This window comes from Macrobrachium rosenbergii, chromosome 27 (assembly GCF_040412425.1).
Source record: "Macrobrachium rosenbergii isolate ZJJX-2024 chromosome 27, ASM4041242v1, whole genome shotgun sequence".
Classification (NCBI taxonomy): Eukaryota; Metazoa; Arthropoda; class Malacostraca; order Decapoda; family Palaemonidae; genus Macrobrachium; species Macrobrachium rosenbergii.
The window spans coordinates 43500091-43518458 of NC_089767.1; the positions used below are offsets into that span (position 1 = coordinate 43500091).

Here is an 18368-nt window from a genome sequence, read left to right on the forward strand (position 1 = left end):
CAAAACACCAGGCTTGGTTACCCGATTGTCCCTGTTATCAACTGTGTGAGGTATTTTTCTGTTTTTCTTTTTATCTTAGCTACAGGTAATTTCAGGCGTCGCCCTGAAAGCTAAAGCATACAATAAGTGTACCTCTCTAACCCACCATTGTGTGTTATGTGAACCAGTTTGGAAATAGACGCTTAAAATTCATCAGAATGGTGTTTCAATTGTACCTTTTGGTGTTCAACAGAATTTATAACTAATAAAGGTTACGGTATCCCCATTTGTGAAACCTCTTGAGACTGATAAAGGACTGAGCAAGTCGTGTCAGTCTGTATTGCCCTAAAATGGAAGACTGCAGTATCTGCAAAAATACAAAACAGAAAAAATGGCAGACTGCAGTTTTCCCGTGCCTTACAGCTGATTTTGCAGATACTGCAAATGGGACCCCCTCAATATTCGTGGAAAGCATTGAAGAATCATTCGGAAACCACAGTAACTTGTGTATTTTGTGTTTCACGAGCCCAATAGGTGGCATACCTCAATCTCAAAAAATTTTGCAGACACTGCAGTTTTCCATTTTAGGGCAGTGTACAGGTCAGTCATTTTGGGCAGAATTAGGAAGTATATATGGTAAGATAATGAAATGAGAGGTATATATAAATCCTCTACATAAAATGAAACCTACAATTTGGAAATTGGCTTGGGAATTAGACAAATTATTGCATAACATCAGCAATGTGCAGAGAGCCTCAATGATTAGCCCTTTAGGAATGCAAAAGAAACTAGCAACTCTGCTCGCCATCTTTTTCCAAGTTTGTCGCCAAGAGGTCAGTTGGTTCTGAAAAGCTTCTTCGCACAGACAGTTTCCAGTGACTTGCAATGCTAAGATATTTTGGGGATGCTTTAGGATGATGCCCGTTTTCTGTTTTATAGTTATTACGTCCATGGCTATAGACCTCTTTCCCCATGAGTCGATTTCCTAGGGTACTTCCCACGTCAGGTCGCCAACCGCGTTGGTACCATATTTTGGGCTGCATAAGCATCGTTAACCGCTGTGAAGTTCATGCTTTGACCCCGTAGAGGGCGGTAGTGCCGTCGGTGCCCCTCACTTGGTGCACTGTAGGCATTGCTTAAGGTTCTTTGCAGCATCCCATGTTCCTTAAATTGCTTTCACAGTTCTGTACTGTTAGAAATTAAATTAAGAACGTATACAAATTATATATATTATATATATACGTATGTATGTATATATGTATGCATAATATGTGTTACATATATATATACATACATATATATACACAGGCTACATACAAAAGAGCAGGCAAACGATTGCATGTCATCATGACGTGATGATCATCGCTCTAACTCGCCCCTTAAAATAAGTCTGATATATGATCTGGGACATTCTTTCCTAATGGCGGAGCAAACACAAAACCACCTCAAGTAAGACTTGAATTAGGTCTCTTCCCGTGATGGACATCGGCCGCGGAATGTCAAAAATAGTCCCAGCTGGCTAACAGGCCTCGAGTCATGCAACGGGGTTCAAGACTATTAGGCCGTGTCGTGTCACGCCTGCAATGGGGGATTCCACATAATATACTGTGTTACGTTGTTCGAATCGTGTGTCAAGTAGCTGATCCCGTGTCTTCAACGGCTTGTTGTTAGAAATATGCAAATACCGAGTTGTCCTTGACAACTGAGTGCAAGAACATTCACTGTCTTCTATTTTGTAGTATTGTCTATAATGATTATGATCGGAATTGAAAGCTTAACAGACGACCAGAGAATATTTTCCCAGGCTTTTTCCATTATCTTGAAGTTATGACTGAGAGTTGGTGAAAGTTTTGTTAAACTGCAGCGCTATTTCAAATGATAAACTCCACTGCTGCTAAGGAGAGATTATCAATAAAGAGGACTGTTTGACACCTCATTCTCATGTTTTATCTTCTTTTTCTTCGTTCCTCGTTGATGTCGACTTTAAATTTCCTTTACGTGAGCAACATTACTTTTTTTTTTTAGGATAGGGCCATTAACAATTTTCTATTCAGTTTTTTTTTTTCATTTAAGAAAAATCTTTGTATTACCTCTGTTCCTTCTTCGTCAGTGGATGTAAAACAAAGAAAGCGGGTTTTTATGTCCGTGTAGTTAATTGTTTTGACACCCCGTTTGGTATATAGATCTGGTCTTCTGTAATAATTTTAATTATTCTATCTTTGTCCTCTTCCCAGTCTGCAATCTTCGTTTACATCGTTTAACATGTATTCAGTTCCGTAATGGACCTTTCAATTAATTCATCATCTTCGTCATATCCTCATGCATTTCATCATATTCCATTTGAATTATCTTCTGTCATTCCCCTCTGATCCTCAATACCATTTCCCACAGGATAGTTGATAGTTAATAGTGATATAACGCCAGATGACTCAAAATCAATCAATCTTCATTTCATTTCCCGTGAGTTACGTCTTTAAGGCATTCATATTCCATTTGAAATCTTTTCCATCAACTTTCCGCTGTTCTGCGATATCATTTTCCACAGGATAGTTGATAAACAATAGTGATTTTAATGTCAGATAACTCAAAATCAATCAATCGTCGTTCTCCTTTCCCTTCTGGTACATCCTTCTGCATAGATTCAATTCCCTGATAACTGCCTCGTTTTCCTTTCAACCCATTCATCAAAATCGTCATTTCCTTTTGTAGTTCTTCATTTTCCCTTTAAATTCTCCTCTTTCAACTTTCCTGTATTTTGTAATACATTTTTCCATAGGATAGTTAATAGTGAAGTAACGCCAGACAACTCACAATCAATCACTCTTCATTGCCTTTTTCCCCTGTGAGTGACCTCACGCGTCATAACCTCAAGAAGAAGAAGAGGCAGAAGATGTAAACAAAAGCTTATTTGTTAACCAAGTTAAAACGCTGGCTGGACTCTTCCGAAAAATTACCCTTAAAATAAGTGGCCCTGGCTCTCAGGAAACAGAGAAGTAAGTGGGATTTATTTTACGAAATTGAAAAATATTTGTGAAGGAGTTATTAGACACAAATTTAGTCTATTTAATGGGAAAGAAACGAGAGATATGAGGTTACGTAGATGAGTGACTCGAGACGTTGGCTTAGCCCTAGACTACGTCCACTGATGATTATTATTATTATTATTATTATTATTATTATTATTATTATTATTATTATTATTATTATTATATGTACATTTGTAAGCTGTAAAAGCAATTGGTACATAAGTTTCTCGTTCGTAGGGTGAATTATAGCCCAGGCTACATTTGATCCAATTGTAGCTTGCTATTATGTGTTACAACCGATAGATCTATCTATTGTTAGGACAAATAAGCCAATAATTCGTATTGTTTTTTATTGCAATAGCTATTAACGATTTTCCAGGTTAGCCTAGGCCTAGATCCAAATGTAGTCTGGGTCATAAAGCCTAATCATCGAGACTTTAGAAATGAAAGCATATGATGACTTGCAGGTCTCGACCAGCCTACAAGCATTTTTAAGATATCTTCCAAGAAGGATACATCCTAACCTAACCTAAGACTAGGGTGCCATGCTCCAAACTGGTTGAGAAGGCTTTGCCTTACCTAATCCTTAAGACATCTTTCACGGAGGATGCATCCTAACCTAACCTTAATCTAAGATGCCGTACTCTAACCTGGCTGGGAAGGCCTTGCCTCACTTGGACCCCCCTAATGGGTCATTGTGCATAGCAAAATGATGTGTGCATAATTATTCTGCAGTAGGTTACTATGCAGATTTTAACAAACTTGACCATAATGGTATAATATTTTCATTCCTGTTCAAGTACAGGAACTACATAAATGTATTTTTCCAACAACTTATCATTTCTTTATTGCAGTTCTAACCATTATTGCTGGTGCAAACCATTGCTTTTGCAGTTTCCTTTTCCCCATGTTTCTAACAATTTATGGACCATAGTGAAAAAGAAGTAAAGTACATCAACCAGAAAGGCGTAAAGTGCATTAATCACAAGATAATCAGTTAAAAAATGCATCCTAGCATAGCTATTGATGTTTAGCTTAGCCATTCATCCTGACATATAAGTTCTCTTGGTATATTATGCAGAATTTGAGTAAAACGAACTGCTTTTGATAATGTTTTGTATTTACAGACATGGCGCCTGAATGGGTCACTGGGGAGAGTAAAACCTATCAACAGAAGCTCTTAATTCCTGGAACGAATAGAAGAAAGTTTTTCGGTGAGTTTACCTTTTACATGAATTATTTTTGTGCCATTCTTCAAGAATTAAGGAATTATTTGGGTAGCTATCCTTTTATTTCTCAAAACATAAGGCAATGTCTGTTTGTTTTCACCATGTTCATTGTTATGAGATTGTTCCTATGAAGCATACAGACCTTTGTCATATACATAGGAGCATCTTTGAAATGCAAGTTGGTTCAGTTGTTGAGACTGGAAACAGGTGTGTAGCTTGCCCAGGTAAATCCTTATGTAAGTGTAAGTACGTAAGGTTCCAACTTCTTGTATGACCAGTTTGTGTCAATTTGTAATGGCCTTAGTTTTCACTAGAAAGCCCTGGGTTCCATCCTAATGTGAGGTATCAGTTTATTTTTTTATTGCTCACTTTTTGCCATTATTCATACTTCCAGTGTAGTGTGCTGAGTGTGACCTTATTTGCTAAATGTCAGAAAACTAGTAAATGATATTTGGCAAGAGTGGTGGGACATAGTTGGTTCAAATGAAATGAAAGAGTTCAGCAGTGACGTGTTCCCCTGGAGGTATGCAATATGGTCAGGCAATGTGAAACTGCTCGTTTTTTCAAGTTTGTTGCATAAGGTGGTTTTTGCAACAAATTTAAGTTATGTTATATTTTAAGTCATTTTATAATTTACCATAAATTTAATTTATAACTTTAAAGTAATTTGTTCAGTGGTTTAGTATAAACTACCTGGAAAAATATGCTAACTTCATAATTTGGTATAGTATATACTCGTATAACAGGATGTTAATAGTTTCTTTTATTTTAATTTTCTGTTCACAGGACTGCTTGAAAAACCGTTTTTAACTCCGTCAGCTCCAAATGTCGCCTACAGGATTTTTATGTAAGGAAAAGTGTCGTTAGGGAAGACACAGACAATGAATGGACTCTCAGGCCAAGAAGTAGGTCAGTATTGGTTCTCAGTTTTTGTCCCAAATGAAATTGTTTTGTGAGTGCAAAAAGAATGATTTTAATGCTTACCATTCTACTTGTATTTATGTATACCTTTGTGCTATATGTTTTTGCATAAGTAAGCTAATAATAATAACATTATTAGTGTAATAAGAATAATAACAAGATATATCAGTCACCTTTCAGATTATTAAGAAGAATTATTTTTGTTACCTTATGAGACCTATAATTTCTTCAGTAGATTGTTTCTATATAAATTCCAAAACATATCAAGTTGCTATCACTGTTGTGAAGAACTGTCTCAGCCACCTATCGTATTGGTTTGTTAGTCCTAACAGAAAAATTAAAAAATCAATCAGTCCCAAGTCCAGATTAGATTTTATGTATAATCTTAATTTACCAAAGAGTTATTGAACTGGTATTAGAACATCTATAAACTGAACTAGATTGGATTTATCCCTACCTGTCTGCCAATTTTAGAATGAACTAAATTGCATATTTGCAATTGTAAGTTTGCATTTAATGGTAAATTCTGCAAACAAATGATGTTTCTACTTTAGAGATTTATCACACAACTCTCTTTTGGTCCTGTGGTGTCTTTAGGCCAGGTATTCACTCATACTGAAGGGCAAACAATGCTTGACGAGTCTTTTGGTTATGTGAATCAGTATTGTAAAAGTAACATCAGTTTTCTTGTAGGTTCCTTCACACACATTGGGACAGTGGGAATACAGTGCAGTCATGTGGTCTGGCCCATGAAAATTGGCAACAGGCTCATTCTCTCTTGTCTGGAGATTTGGGATGCTGGTGAGGCAAGCATTAAACACTACGATCATGTGTTGCCGGTAAGTGACTGAAATTGCGGTGAGCAGTGATTTGGCTTTTGATTTTATGACCATGTATATATATTGTTAATTAGGCCTTTTGGAAGCTTGCATTACTAATGTCTAAACACTAGGTCAGCTGCAGTTATGTTTTCTCATTTCATCACTTCCCTCTCTAATTTGTAATTTTCTGGAAAAAAATAAGTATTTAAGAAGAAATTTTAAATTACTTTGAAATGCTTTTAGTTATGAAAACCATGATTAATGTTTGTAGACCACATTAACTTCTTCACAAAGACTGACACAGATGCCTTAAAATTGAAAAATAAGCCCATACAAATTAAAAGATGATCTCTTATACCTTATTTGCCATTCAGTCAGAAGAGCTACTTTTATACATTAGCATCATTTTTCAGGCTTGTAGAGAAGGCGTGATGCAGTGCTGTTGTGCTTCTCTCTGACTGACAGAGAAGGCTGGCTAGACCTGCCTCACATGCTAGCCACAGCGTTTCAGCCCACTGACCGTGCAGCAGTTATCAGAATACCAAAGAGGTGAGAATTGCACCAGGATGTTTTATGTAAATTGACTGTTGGGAAAAATCCATTTTTTATTTTAATGTCTTAGTGTCAAGACTTAGAAGTCAGTGCACAGCATGATTGATGGGTTTGTTATAAAAAAATGGAATATCACTTTAATTTAAACAGTACACATGTATTTTATAGTGCAGCAATGAAATAAACTAAAATCAGTTAGTAGAAAACATTTTGGTCACAGGTATGAAAACAATAAGCTCAATGCTAGCAAGACACTACAACATTCACTCTAAACAGTAATGATCTAAAGCTTTCACTCTAAACGATAGTGGTCTAAAACTCTCACTTTGAACATTAATGATCTCAAACTCCCATTCTAAACAGTAATTATTGTCAGGCCATTACCAAACGAGCCTGTACCATTTTAGAAAATTCAGACCACGTGAATATCCTAGCACTGTAGAATGAAAGCGAGTGATTTATACACATGGAGACAAGGTTTACTGTAACTTCCATTATAAGAAAGTGCAAATTATAAAGTACTTTTGAAATAATTACAACTAATGGAAAGAAAAATACATACAACACACTGAGTTTGAAAGGTCCCATAAGCCTGGAAGGCCTCATTAACTGGATCTGTTAATCATTTGGGAGGCACAGTTATTTAGTTAACAACCTGGGACCTAAGGGGCCTTTCACTCATGCTAACTTACCAGGCCCAGTTTTTTCTCTCTGTCTCTCTCTCTTGTGAGTGATAGAGGCAAACTAGATGAAATAGTGGAATGAATGTTGTTTGGAAAAACGGATTATTGTGAGCAGAGTCTAGAATGTCCTAAAAACAACATTCCTCTGTCTTACTTGTTACTGACAAGGAGTTAAGGTCATTTAAGCCACAAAATGATTTTGGTTCTAAAGCTTTCAGGTTGCCATCACTTATTGATTTGTTGGGCCACTTTTGAATGGATCTTATAGGCGTGCAGACTATCCTCTAGGTTTTATTTGTTTCATACTGTATGTTATTAATATTTAGAATTTGTTCACCAGAAACAGTTGCCTTAAAAATTTGCATAAATGTAGAAATGTAGAAAATTCATTATTTGGGATGGATCTTACCAACTGAGTCACCTTTTATCTTCTTGCTGATAGGCGATATAAGAGATGTAAGCTATTTTTAATAGTAGGTAAGTATCCAGATATTCAATTTTATTATGAAAATTTGTTTTATTTAGTTTTGTAAACAGGTACAGTCTTTTAATTGTGATTTTTTCCTGAAAGGTGCGAGCAGTTTGCAAATCCCAAAGATGGTTGCCAGTCCGGATGATCACACTGACGAAGTATCTAGCATAGCCCCCATTTTGAATTTTCTCTGCAAACATCAATGGCAGCAGGATCAAGAATTACTCTCCATTAAGCCACAGACTTTACAAAAGGGTTTTTGTAAACATAGATAAGTAAGTGCAGCGTGTTGTGTGTCACAGAATGGTGTAAAGTATGTGTCATTTGACCAAGTATATAAGCATTGGGAGAGCCTTTCTCTTTTCTTTTGAATCAGATTTTCATTGTACTATAAAAGTACTTTTAGATGTACTGTAGTTATGTTTCATATTGACTGTGCATTCCTGGAAGCAATAATTGCACAGTGTAATTTTTCAGTTGGCTTCTGTGGTAAGGAATTATCTACTGTAGATTTGTATTTTATGGATAACAGTTGCAATGACCTACAGAAACATTAAAAAAAATATATCAAACTGCTCTCAATTACCGAAACAGCTATGAAGGATAACAGCAGCTATAGCATAGTAACACAGTTGTCAAACCAAGGACTTGGGAGCCAGTTAATTAACCCTTATTCAGATCAGATTTTGACGAACAAAATGATGGACAGGTATTTAAGACAAATGAAAGTTGTGCATGATGGCTAACTTTACTAACATTTTAGAAAAGTACTTCTTTAATCATTATGTTTGCTAGGTACAAAGAGAAATAACTGGTAAGTAATTTACCAGTATGAAATCTTCCCCTATTCATATACTTGCAGATCTGAGATTGGCATTTACTAGTCGACTAGTTTTGCATATAAAGAGGTCAGTGAACAATTTAGGCATCCTAAAACTTTTTGGAGTCCCAAACAATCCTTAAACAATACAAGAAACTAATGACTCTTTGCCTATAAGTAGAACCTGTGCTTGGGTTTAGCCTTATTGCACATCCATCCATCATAACTGGGAAAATGTGTGTGGGGTGTCAAAACTCATAGTCAGAAATGACTACCAAGCTGGACAAACAAAAGACTGTTTCTGTAGTACAGTATGCTAACTACAAGTGATGCCTTTAACCAAGTCTAGTCAGCTCTGTAGTACTGTTATCATTAATTTTTGTATGTCAGATTTTCCCTTAACAGGGATGGACGTAAAGTGAGGCTTCTCTGCTGTCGTTCATCTTTTGTGCACCCTTCCTGAATTCCATTCTGGTCTAGACCTTCATCCATACCCTCCCTCTACAATTTTCTAAGTGTTCCTATGGGCATTGCCTGGGCTCCTTTTATATCTGTCAATTTTATGACCAACTGCCCCCTCACCTCATCTCATTATATAACCAAACTATCTATCTCAGATCTCTGTCTGCTTTCTTGAATTTTTAAAATACTGTAGTATAATTTCGAAATAATCTCTTTTTTATGTGATTCTGCTGTGTAGAATAATACAGTCCTTATGCATGCATTATATAGATTTGTGCTCTTTATATTAGTTGGACATTTTTATTTACCTGTAGTTTAGGAAGCTCCTTCCATTTTATCCATTCTGTTAACATTACTTATCTTTCTTCCATCTCAGTTTCCTGGTTTTTTTATTTTGTAGAGTACAGTAATGGGATGATTTCTTATGGAAAGGGTTTATGTTAAGTAATGTTTTTGTATGAAAAAATTATTTTCTTTTCAGAGATGTTTTCAACAAGTCTTAATTTTTTCTTCTTTTATCATTTCAGTATTGGACTTTTGCACTTCATCAGTACAGTAGAGTTAAACCCTGCCTTTACCAGGTGCTTCTCTCTCAGCTGTGTATTAATTGCAAAAGACCTCTGTTATTTGTAAACAGGGTCAGATTTTAACATAGTTGTTTTGTAGTTTTGTCTGTACTTTGGTACTTATAATATTTTTGGCATAGGGTAGATTGGTACTAATGGGCAGGACAGGTATTCCTATCACAAAATAACAATGAAACCCCCAAAACATTGGGGGAAGCACGAATTATGGGATGAAAAAACTGTGATACAATTGTCAGTCTCAGATATTTCCTTGAGGTAACCTGTCCTCAGTACTGCTGAATTATGGTAAGACGATCCTGAGAAACTATTATAATACATTTGTCATTTTCTTTGAATTTTCTTGTACCTGTTATCATTAATTGTATTATTTTTGTGCTGACTGATGGCTCGATGGTGTATCATGGGATCAAAAAGTTTTATTGTAAAGAATTGTCCTTGCAGTAGGATTCAAACACCGTAGTCTGGTATTCCTGCTGGTAAGGCAGTTTGATCAAATAAGTACCATTTTAAGTATTAAAACCTCTGGTTCAGCCAAATGCCTTGTTAAAATAACACATCAAAAATACCATTAATTATTAAAACATTGTTCTTGCATTTTGATGCCAAGTGCCTTACTAGAGGAACACCTAAAAAATCTCTGATTACTTCTGTTATTTTTTATTCCATACTGGTATCATCTAAAATAGATTACACACTACTGTATACTGTGTTAATTATCATTTAGTGTACTTAAATTGATCTTTATGAGACCACCTGCAATTCTTTGAACACTTTTATGCAGTACAAATGTTTGTAAACAGCATGCAGGCAAGATATGAATTGGTTTCTGTAACATTAATGTAAGGGAAAACTGATAATGGTATATTACTTTAGCGTAAATGTCATATTAGTGTCTAAAAAAACTAAAGAATACTAAGCAAGGTTCATGTATATCCTGTAGGCTTTGCTAACCTAAATGAGCTCCCAAGATTATGACAGCTTTCATCAGTGTTCATACCTGCTGTCAGACACTCTGAAAAGGGCTTCTAATATAATTTAGTGCATTTTTCAAGAACACAGTAGCATTTAGGTACTTGATTCGCCAAGAGTTGAATATCCAGAGGTGCTTTTATTGCAGATGATGTTCCCAGGCCAATTTTTCACAAGTTGGGTTAGTTAAAAGTTGGGGACCTATTCCAGTCTTGGTTTTATGTCATTGGACTCTCATTTCCTCATGCATATATTGTACATATATGTTTGAAATTACATAATGCTAATATGTTTGAAATTATATAATAATAATGTACTTACTCATTACATCTTATAGTTTAAAATTAACATATACTTTCATATGACAGCAGTGTGTTTGAATTTACATAACACTGATGTACCTACCCATCACAGCTTGCATTTTAAAGATCAGCAAGTACTTTCATGTGACCAAAATATTGTTCACAGTTTGAGGTCTCAAAATATTAATTACTGAGGTTTGGGTTTCTTAGAACATTTGAAACTGATTGTTGATTGTATAACCTATTTCTTGTAAAGCACATGAATTTGATATCTCACTGTAGCCCCCAAACAGTGTTCCTGGGACCTTGTGTATATCATTTGGAACTACCCAGTCTGCTCCAGGACTCCAAGTTCCATCCATATGAATGTAATGAAACCTTATTTCAGTTGACATATGATGTAGAATTTGATAATGTAAGCAAAATGGTTAAAGCTTTATATTCTGCAGTATGGGAAGTTGGCCTTATGGAGTACTTGTGTTGGTAGTTGAGCTTAAATGATTTTATTTAATGGATTAATATTTGTTAGATATAGTAGCAGAATTATATTTATTTTTATAAAAATTTGTAGCATCGTAGTTTTAAGTTTAGAAATGTTTTCTGTATATTATAGATTTAGTAAAATGTATGTTCTTATAGTTTTACTAAAATGACATGGATTCTTAGATTTTACTTAACCTTTACATTTCAAAGGATCCATAGGAAAATTGTACTAATTAAATTAACCTAACTCTAAAGAACAAATAAGTGTGCAAATTGCAAAAGACAAGCATTCTTGCAAGGTAGCTGTGAATTAGGCTGGACACCTAAAACAAGATTATCATGATAAGTGTTTTTATGTCACCTTTCAAGGAATTAGATGTGAAAGGAATTCTCTCCGTTCCTCTCTGCCTTGTGGTTCTTCTGCCTGAACTCCCATCAAGTTTAGGTCTTCATCTTTTGCATTCTTCATGATTTTCTGGGCATTCCTACAAGTCTTCATTGTGATAATTCTGTAACTACTGCCTTTTCTGACCAACTTTTCCTCATCAGACGTCCAAACCAAAATGTTAATTGTTATTATTATTTATTTATAGTAATATGTACTGATTTATTTTGAGTAAAGGAGTACTTTGTAGCATAGGCCTTATCTTACATGGAAGGCAATACTTTGTAAGAATAGGACAACGCAGTGTTTGGAAGGCCTGTAAAAGGCATTTTAAATTTACTACCATATTGCAAGTCAGTGAAACAACAATATTGCACTGGTGTATGAAACAAGCTCTGTAGAAATGCATTTTAATTTAAATACATTCATTAATACTTGTGCTGAACTCTGGTAAGCAAAGAGTATTCATAAGGCTTAAGATTTTAGACCATGTATTTGATTATTTGATTACAGGCATAAATCTAGGAGACTGTATACCATGAAAGAACCTCTGGCTATTTTGCAGTAGTTATATGCCTCAGGGCATGCAACCATTAGCATTTTCAGGCCTTTGAAAACATTCTTACATAATTAAATGTACTCTGATTAATTTCAGTGGCTCCACAAGTACTAATATTGGATATACTGTAATGGTGTCAAGATTATTGTTTTAATTAAGTTTCTTTGGTGGCTTATCAAGTCGTCTTGTAACTCAGTGTATTTCCATACAGCGTCACTTAGGACGAGCCTTCTAGTTCCTCACTGGTGGCCTATTAAAATAGAAGACCACCTAAGAATTTATGTGACTCAGTGTTGCATAATTTTGTGCGTCAAGAAACCAGAAGTATAACAAATGTATTAATGACCAGAACATCTTGATAACCACATGTGCAAATACTAACCAAGTCTTGTATTGTATGATCTCTGATCAAGACACTGGCAGTATAATTAGCATATTACAGCAAGTGGCAGCTTTTAGCAGCAAACATCAGTCATTAGACCAATGAAAGTCCTATGCATATGATAACCAAAAACTAGAATTTACTTTATTCCCACTGTATAATGGTAACAGCAGCACAATACACTTGAATGTGACCACAGACATACTGTCAGAGTCTGCCTGGTGTTCTCCACTTACCACTAATGGAGACTGTTACATCCTTGTAAAGTCTTTGTTGTACATAGAAATAAAAAATATCTCTTGTTAGAGTGCTCTTCTATTTGTAATAAGGAAGTACCTTCTATTGAGAAGATTCATCAGGTCAAGTCTTTTCCTGAAGTAGAGTAGACATGTTCCTGCAATAAGTTTTTGACAAACATGAGGTTGAGCTAAATGCTAAAAAATTCTGTGAATACACGAAGTCACTGAATTAGGAGCAGGTTGATGGTCAAAGCCTTTTCAACCAAGCACCTTCATCAAATATTGTCGTAAACATTTTACACTGTTGTCAGCTTTTTACAAATAAATTGAAGTAGGAGTTGAGAGATATGATCACTTTCTAACATAATTCCATGGTATCCTCCATTGTAAGTGTTTTATTCTTAAAATGAATAAGATTTTCCTTCTTTCGGAGAAACATTGGAGATACTTATAAAGTTACTCTTGACAGAGGAGTGTCCATTTCCAGATTACTTGTATAGCTCCTCAGGGAGACAAAATGTGAGTGAAGTTTTGTTATATGGTCATTGTTTTGAAAGGATATAAAAATCCCTTGGATCTTTCTTTGCGTAGAAAGGATGTACAAGTCGCTTGGATCTTTCTTTATTTGTAAGAGATATAGTTGAGGATTCTTCTCCCATTTCGATGTAAAAATTTAATTTCAATTGTATTTATAGGTAGGCCTACACTGAGATTTGTGTGTGTGATTAAGGCATATCACAGGCAATTATTCTTACGTAAGTAATTTAAAAGTTTCTAATCCATGTCAATTAAAAAAAATCTTCACTGTTAAATGTCCATTGTATTGAGAGAGAGAGAGAGAGAGAGACCAGCATTGTGGAAAGTGTAGATATGCAAAGACTTACGAGAGAGTGGTTGACTGACAGACTGCGGAGGTCCTCGATGAGGTAATCCCTACCCGCCACAAGGGTGAAACCATTCGCAAGCACCGACTTAAAGCAATGGCATTTCGACAGTTATGTAGTGGTGAATGACCTCCCTTTGGCCCATATATGAATAGGAATGTGTTTGAGCGGGAATTGATAAACTGCTGATTTGAAAGAGGTGGTTTTAGTAAATTTTGTTTTTCAGATGAAACTGTTTCGAGTTGAACGAAGATACGATTTGTTATTGACCCGTGAATAATACTTCGCAAATCACCTAGGCCTATGCACTATGCCTAATTGTAGGCCTTGTGGATATCAGTAACTATCAGGATTTTGTTAATGAAGATTAGGATCTTATGCGCCTAATTATGGGCCTTGTGGATGTCAATAATTATCAGGATTTTGTTAATGATAATTATGATTTGTCGTCGTCAGCGGTCACTTGAAAGACGTTTAAGCTATCACTCATCGAAGTTGTCACTTCAACGTGATTGTCAAACGCTTCTAATAGATTTTATTGCGTGACATTGTATAAGAGTCAAGTGTATAGGCCTACATTAACTTAGAGCTTTGTAAAACTTTACATACGACTAACCATTTTACAGAGTTCATTAATACGATCAAGACATTCTGAAAGCACTCGATATTTTATCCAGTATACAAACGAAGTGATACATTGGTAAAAGCTACACTGGCTACCACTTCCATCATGCATAGGCCTACAGTAACTGACAGCTTTTTAAAGCATTACATAAGATTAACCATTTCACAGTTTATTAATACGATCAAGACATTCTGAAAGCATTCTATATTTTATCCATTTTACAAAAGAGGTGACGCATTGGTACAAGCAACGCTGGCTACCATTTCCAGCCTGCGTAGGCCTACAGTAACTGATAGCTTTTTAAAGCATTAATGCCATCAAGACACATTCTGAATTCAGTGTAATCAAGAGACTACAATTAATGCGATCTTTTTGTAAATACAGAGCAGCAAAAGAAAGGAATTATACTAAAAAATCTGTTACTGAAATGTGAAAGTGTGAATGCGGCAAAGGTTACATAAACCACATTGTTACAGAAATTAAACAATAGGAATTAACTACATCCAGAAAGGTTACATTGTATATGCATAAATGTTACAGGAGGTAAAACAATATGAATTTCTGAAATAATAAACTCAAAAGGTTACATTCTTAGTTGATGAAAACAAATTTAATTTGTGTATGGAAAACAGAGGTCACACTGGACTGAGTAAAATTAAATATATTTCACACCGGAGAAAAAGTGTGTCGACCCTTTCAGTAATAACCAGAATTCAAGGTGGTACCATTACTCAAAAAACCATAAGAGTAACCCATAAATTTTTGGCATAATGGCACACTAATCTCATGAAGTGTGGATTTAATGATTCACATAAATATTTACCGGAGATTCACAATTCAAATACAGTACAGTACTGTAAATTGTTCTTTAAGCTGGGCAAACAAAAATAAGATCATAAACAGTTTCTAAGAACTAAATTTAATTAAGTTGTAACTATCTTTAATGTGTACAGTTCTTGAACATGTAAATCTTTGCAGTTACACAGTATTCACATAGATTTGGCATACTCATGCAATGTTACTCAGAGGACCTGTCAGTGCCTAAAAACATGCAGTTATGCGAAAGGGGAAAAATAAACTGAACATTACTTGGTAAAACTAAGAAACACTTTAGACTTACTATTTAAACATTGCTAGCCAGATAAAATGGCCTGCATTCAACAATATTACCCAGAGGACACTGCCAGTGCCTATAAAACCAGCAGTTATGTGAATTCCAGGAGAGGGGAAAAATTAACAGAACATTACTTGGTAAAACTAAGAAACACGTTAGACTTATTATTTAAACAATTGCTGGCCAGATAAATACAGTTTTTATTCAACACTACTACCCAGGGAACACTGTTAGTGTAAAAAAAAAAAACAATTATTATTTGAATTCCAGGAGTTGGAAAAATGAACATTACTTAGTAAAACTAAAAAACAACCTAGATTTATGTCACCTCAAAAACCACCTTCACTAACTGCTTTTGTAAGGCACTTCATATCATATACATTGCCAATTTCATGGCTGTATTTGCCTCCTCAGTGACTTTCAGAGGAGCCCTAATGTCCTCCCCAGAAATATAAGTCTTCCTCAGGTAGTAAAGTGAATTCTTGTACTCTGGGCCCAACTTGTGTGGATACAGAGCCGTTATTTCAATTATATTTTCATGTAACATGCGAAGGGAAACTAGGTCCCTTTGCAACCAGAAGCCAACGAGAATTGTGTTCGGACCTATCAGAACATTCAGATCAGAAATAATTTGGTCTAGTGTTATTTGTTCATTTATCAAGTGGCGTTTCTCCAGCCCACTGAACTCGGTCATGTAGTCCAAAATATTCCCCTCCGGTTTGACTATCCTTTCGTAGATAGACGTGCAGAATGAGTCTACGAGGGACACGCAAGCCACCTCCATGCCCTTATCCGTGTAGACACGACCGCATTTTAAGGAGTAGATCGTCTTCGCTGGATTGGGGTTGTATTTCGTCTGTCTGAAATTTTCCAACGCCCCAGGGGGCAAATGATTATGGACGTGTTGCTTGGCTTGCTTGCAAGGTTTCCCGGTACTTTTCCTCCCACAGCACCGGTACTTCTTGGTGTACATGGTCTTAAAAGGGTGGTAACGACAGGTCTGCCTCTTGGCTTTGCCCTCATGGTCTACTTCGAAGACCGCGTCACAGCGCGTGCATTTCCTCGACAGTAGGCTTAGTTCTTCCGTTTCTGGCTCTTGGGACTCCTGATAGGTCTTCAAAATGGCCCTCGTGGGGTCATCAGGGTGGGCTCTTGGAAACCTGAAAGTTTCAAGTTCCTCTGGTCTAAGTTTCAGTTCCCACAGGCTTTATTGTACGTTGCCAGGGTCATGATCTGCGTGCACGGAAAGATGTACGTACGTGAGTTAAGAGCATATGCCAGCACATGTGCGTTTAATTTATGTAGCTTTTGCTAAGAGCTGACTGCATATGACTGCCAGAGAGAGAGAGAGAGAGAGAGAGAGAGAGAGAGAGAGAGAGAGAGAGAGAGAGAGAGAGAGAGAGTCTATCACACACACGACTCCAAAATTTTTCTAAGATATTTTGTAACCAAGAGAGAGAGAGAGAGAGAGAGAGAGGAGAGAGAGAGAGAGAGAGAGAGAGAGAGAGAGAGAGTCTATCACACACACGACTCCAAAATTTTTCTAAGATATTTTGTAACCAAGAGAGAGAGAGAGAGAGAGAGTGTGTAATTAGGAAGCCAAGACGAGAGGTAGGAACAGGTCGACCTGCCCACACTGACCTGGCTTAGCCCTCCAAAGATGCGCAGGCAACGACTGTGCCAAATCTCTGTTAATAACATTCCATTTCATTATTTGTAAATGACGTAATCCATTTTCAACAGACATTCGTTATTAATCAATATTTAGACCGTCTTCCTGTAATACAAGGCAATGTATTCCAGGGCGTTATTTTGTGGCGTCATCGTTTGGGCAAAACGAATCAATGAGGTTTACGGCAGTACGATTTTTTTTCCTTAATTATAGCATTGTCCCAAAAATGCGACCTGCTGAAACAGAGAGAGAGAGAGAGAGAGAGAGAGAGAGAGAGAGAGAGAGAGAGAGAGAGAGAGAGAGCCAACTTCATGGAAACATTTTCTTGTCACTTAGATGCTCATTCGGATAAAATATTAAAAAAAAATATAGGCCTAAAAATTTCTTCCGGATAACGAACAGACGGAAAAAGTGAAAACGTCACTTTACTGATTTTACTTACAAATAGATTCAGTCCCAGCCTAAAATAATAATCAAGAATTATAAAATAAAAATGGAGTCATTGGCACTCATAACTGCCTCACAGTAGGCCTACAAACATCACCAAAAGTGCTAAAAAACATTCCCAAATAACCTTGTACAATAATGATTATACCATGGAAACAAATACCTTAGAGTCGAAGAGATGCAATCTATTCCTAATTATCCTTGACCACAAATTGTATATGTCTCCGTGTTCACTGTACATCCATGCTCCCAAGTGATGATTGTATAGGCCTATCTGTCCCTTGTGCATAGGATTTCTGCCTTAGCCATGTGCTGTAATTGTCGTACAGCATACAGATTAGAACTTTCGTTATTATAAGGCTCACAGAGTTTGTAATGATATCATACAGTACATGTCTTTATACTTTTCCAAAGGGAGAGAAATAATTTAGCTAACGTTACTTCGCACGGCTCGCATTAATAAAGAATAATTGATCTGAAAGCAGGGTGACGCTTCAACCCAGGCGCAAGCATCATGACGTGTTCCCTTATACCTATGGTGTACAGCTTTAGGCCTGTATGGATCGTGATTGCACAGCCCCATTTCCGTATCAAGTGGTATTCTTACAGAATAGTGAATAAACAAATGAATTAATATAAACGTAAAGAATGCCGATTGGTCAATCAATATTGAGAAATTTGCGTTGAGAACGTGTTCAGATTACCAAGAGATGGGCTGAAATTTTATAGAATTACTATTTTGCAATCTATGTTAC

At 36.1% G+C, this 18368-nt stretch overlaps 1 protein-coding gene and 1 long non-coding RNA gene across 2 annotated transcripts; one reads left to right on the forward strand and one right to left on the reverse strand.

Annotated features, from left to right (window-relative positions):
* Nucleotides 1-2882: 2882 nt before the first annotated feature.
* LOC136853339 (ciliogenesis and planar polarity effector 2-like) lies at nt 2883-6529 on the forward strand. Its single transcript, XM_067128702.1, is given in 6 exon segments — nt 2883-2972; nt 4133-4219; nt 5021-5143; nt 5849-5994; nt 6390-6402; nt 6405-6529. Coding segments are annotated over 5 exon segments (492 nt in total). The 5' UTR covers nt 2883-2972; nt 4133-4134.
* An 8004-nt stretch (nt 6530-14533) lies between these two features.
* Nucleotides 14534-18075, reverse strand: LOC136853727 (uncharacterized). The gene is made up of 2 exons (XR_010857542.1): nt 17777-18075; nt 14534-16727 (listed from the first exon to the last, which is right to left on the reverse strand). It is a non-coding gene; the product is annotated as an uncharacterized lncRNA (long non-coding RNA).
* Between the last annotated feature and the right edge of the window lie 293 nt (nt 18076-18368).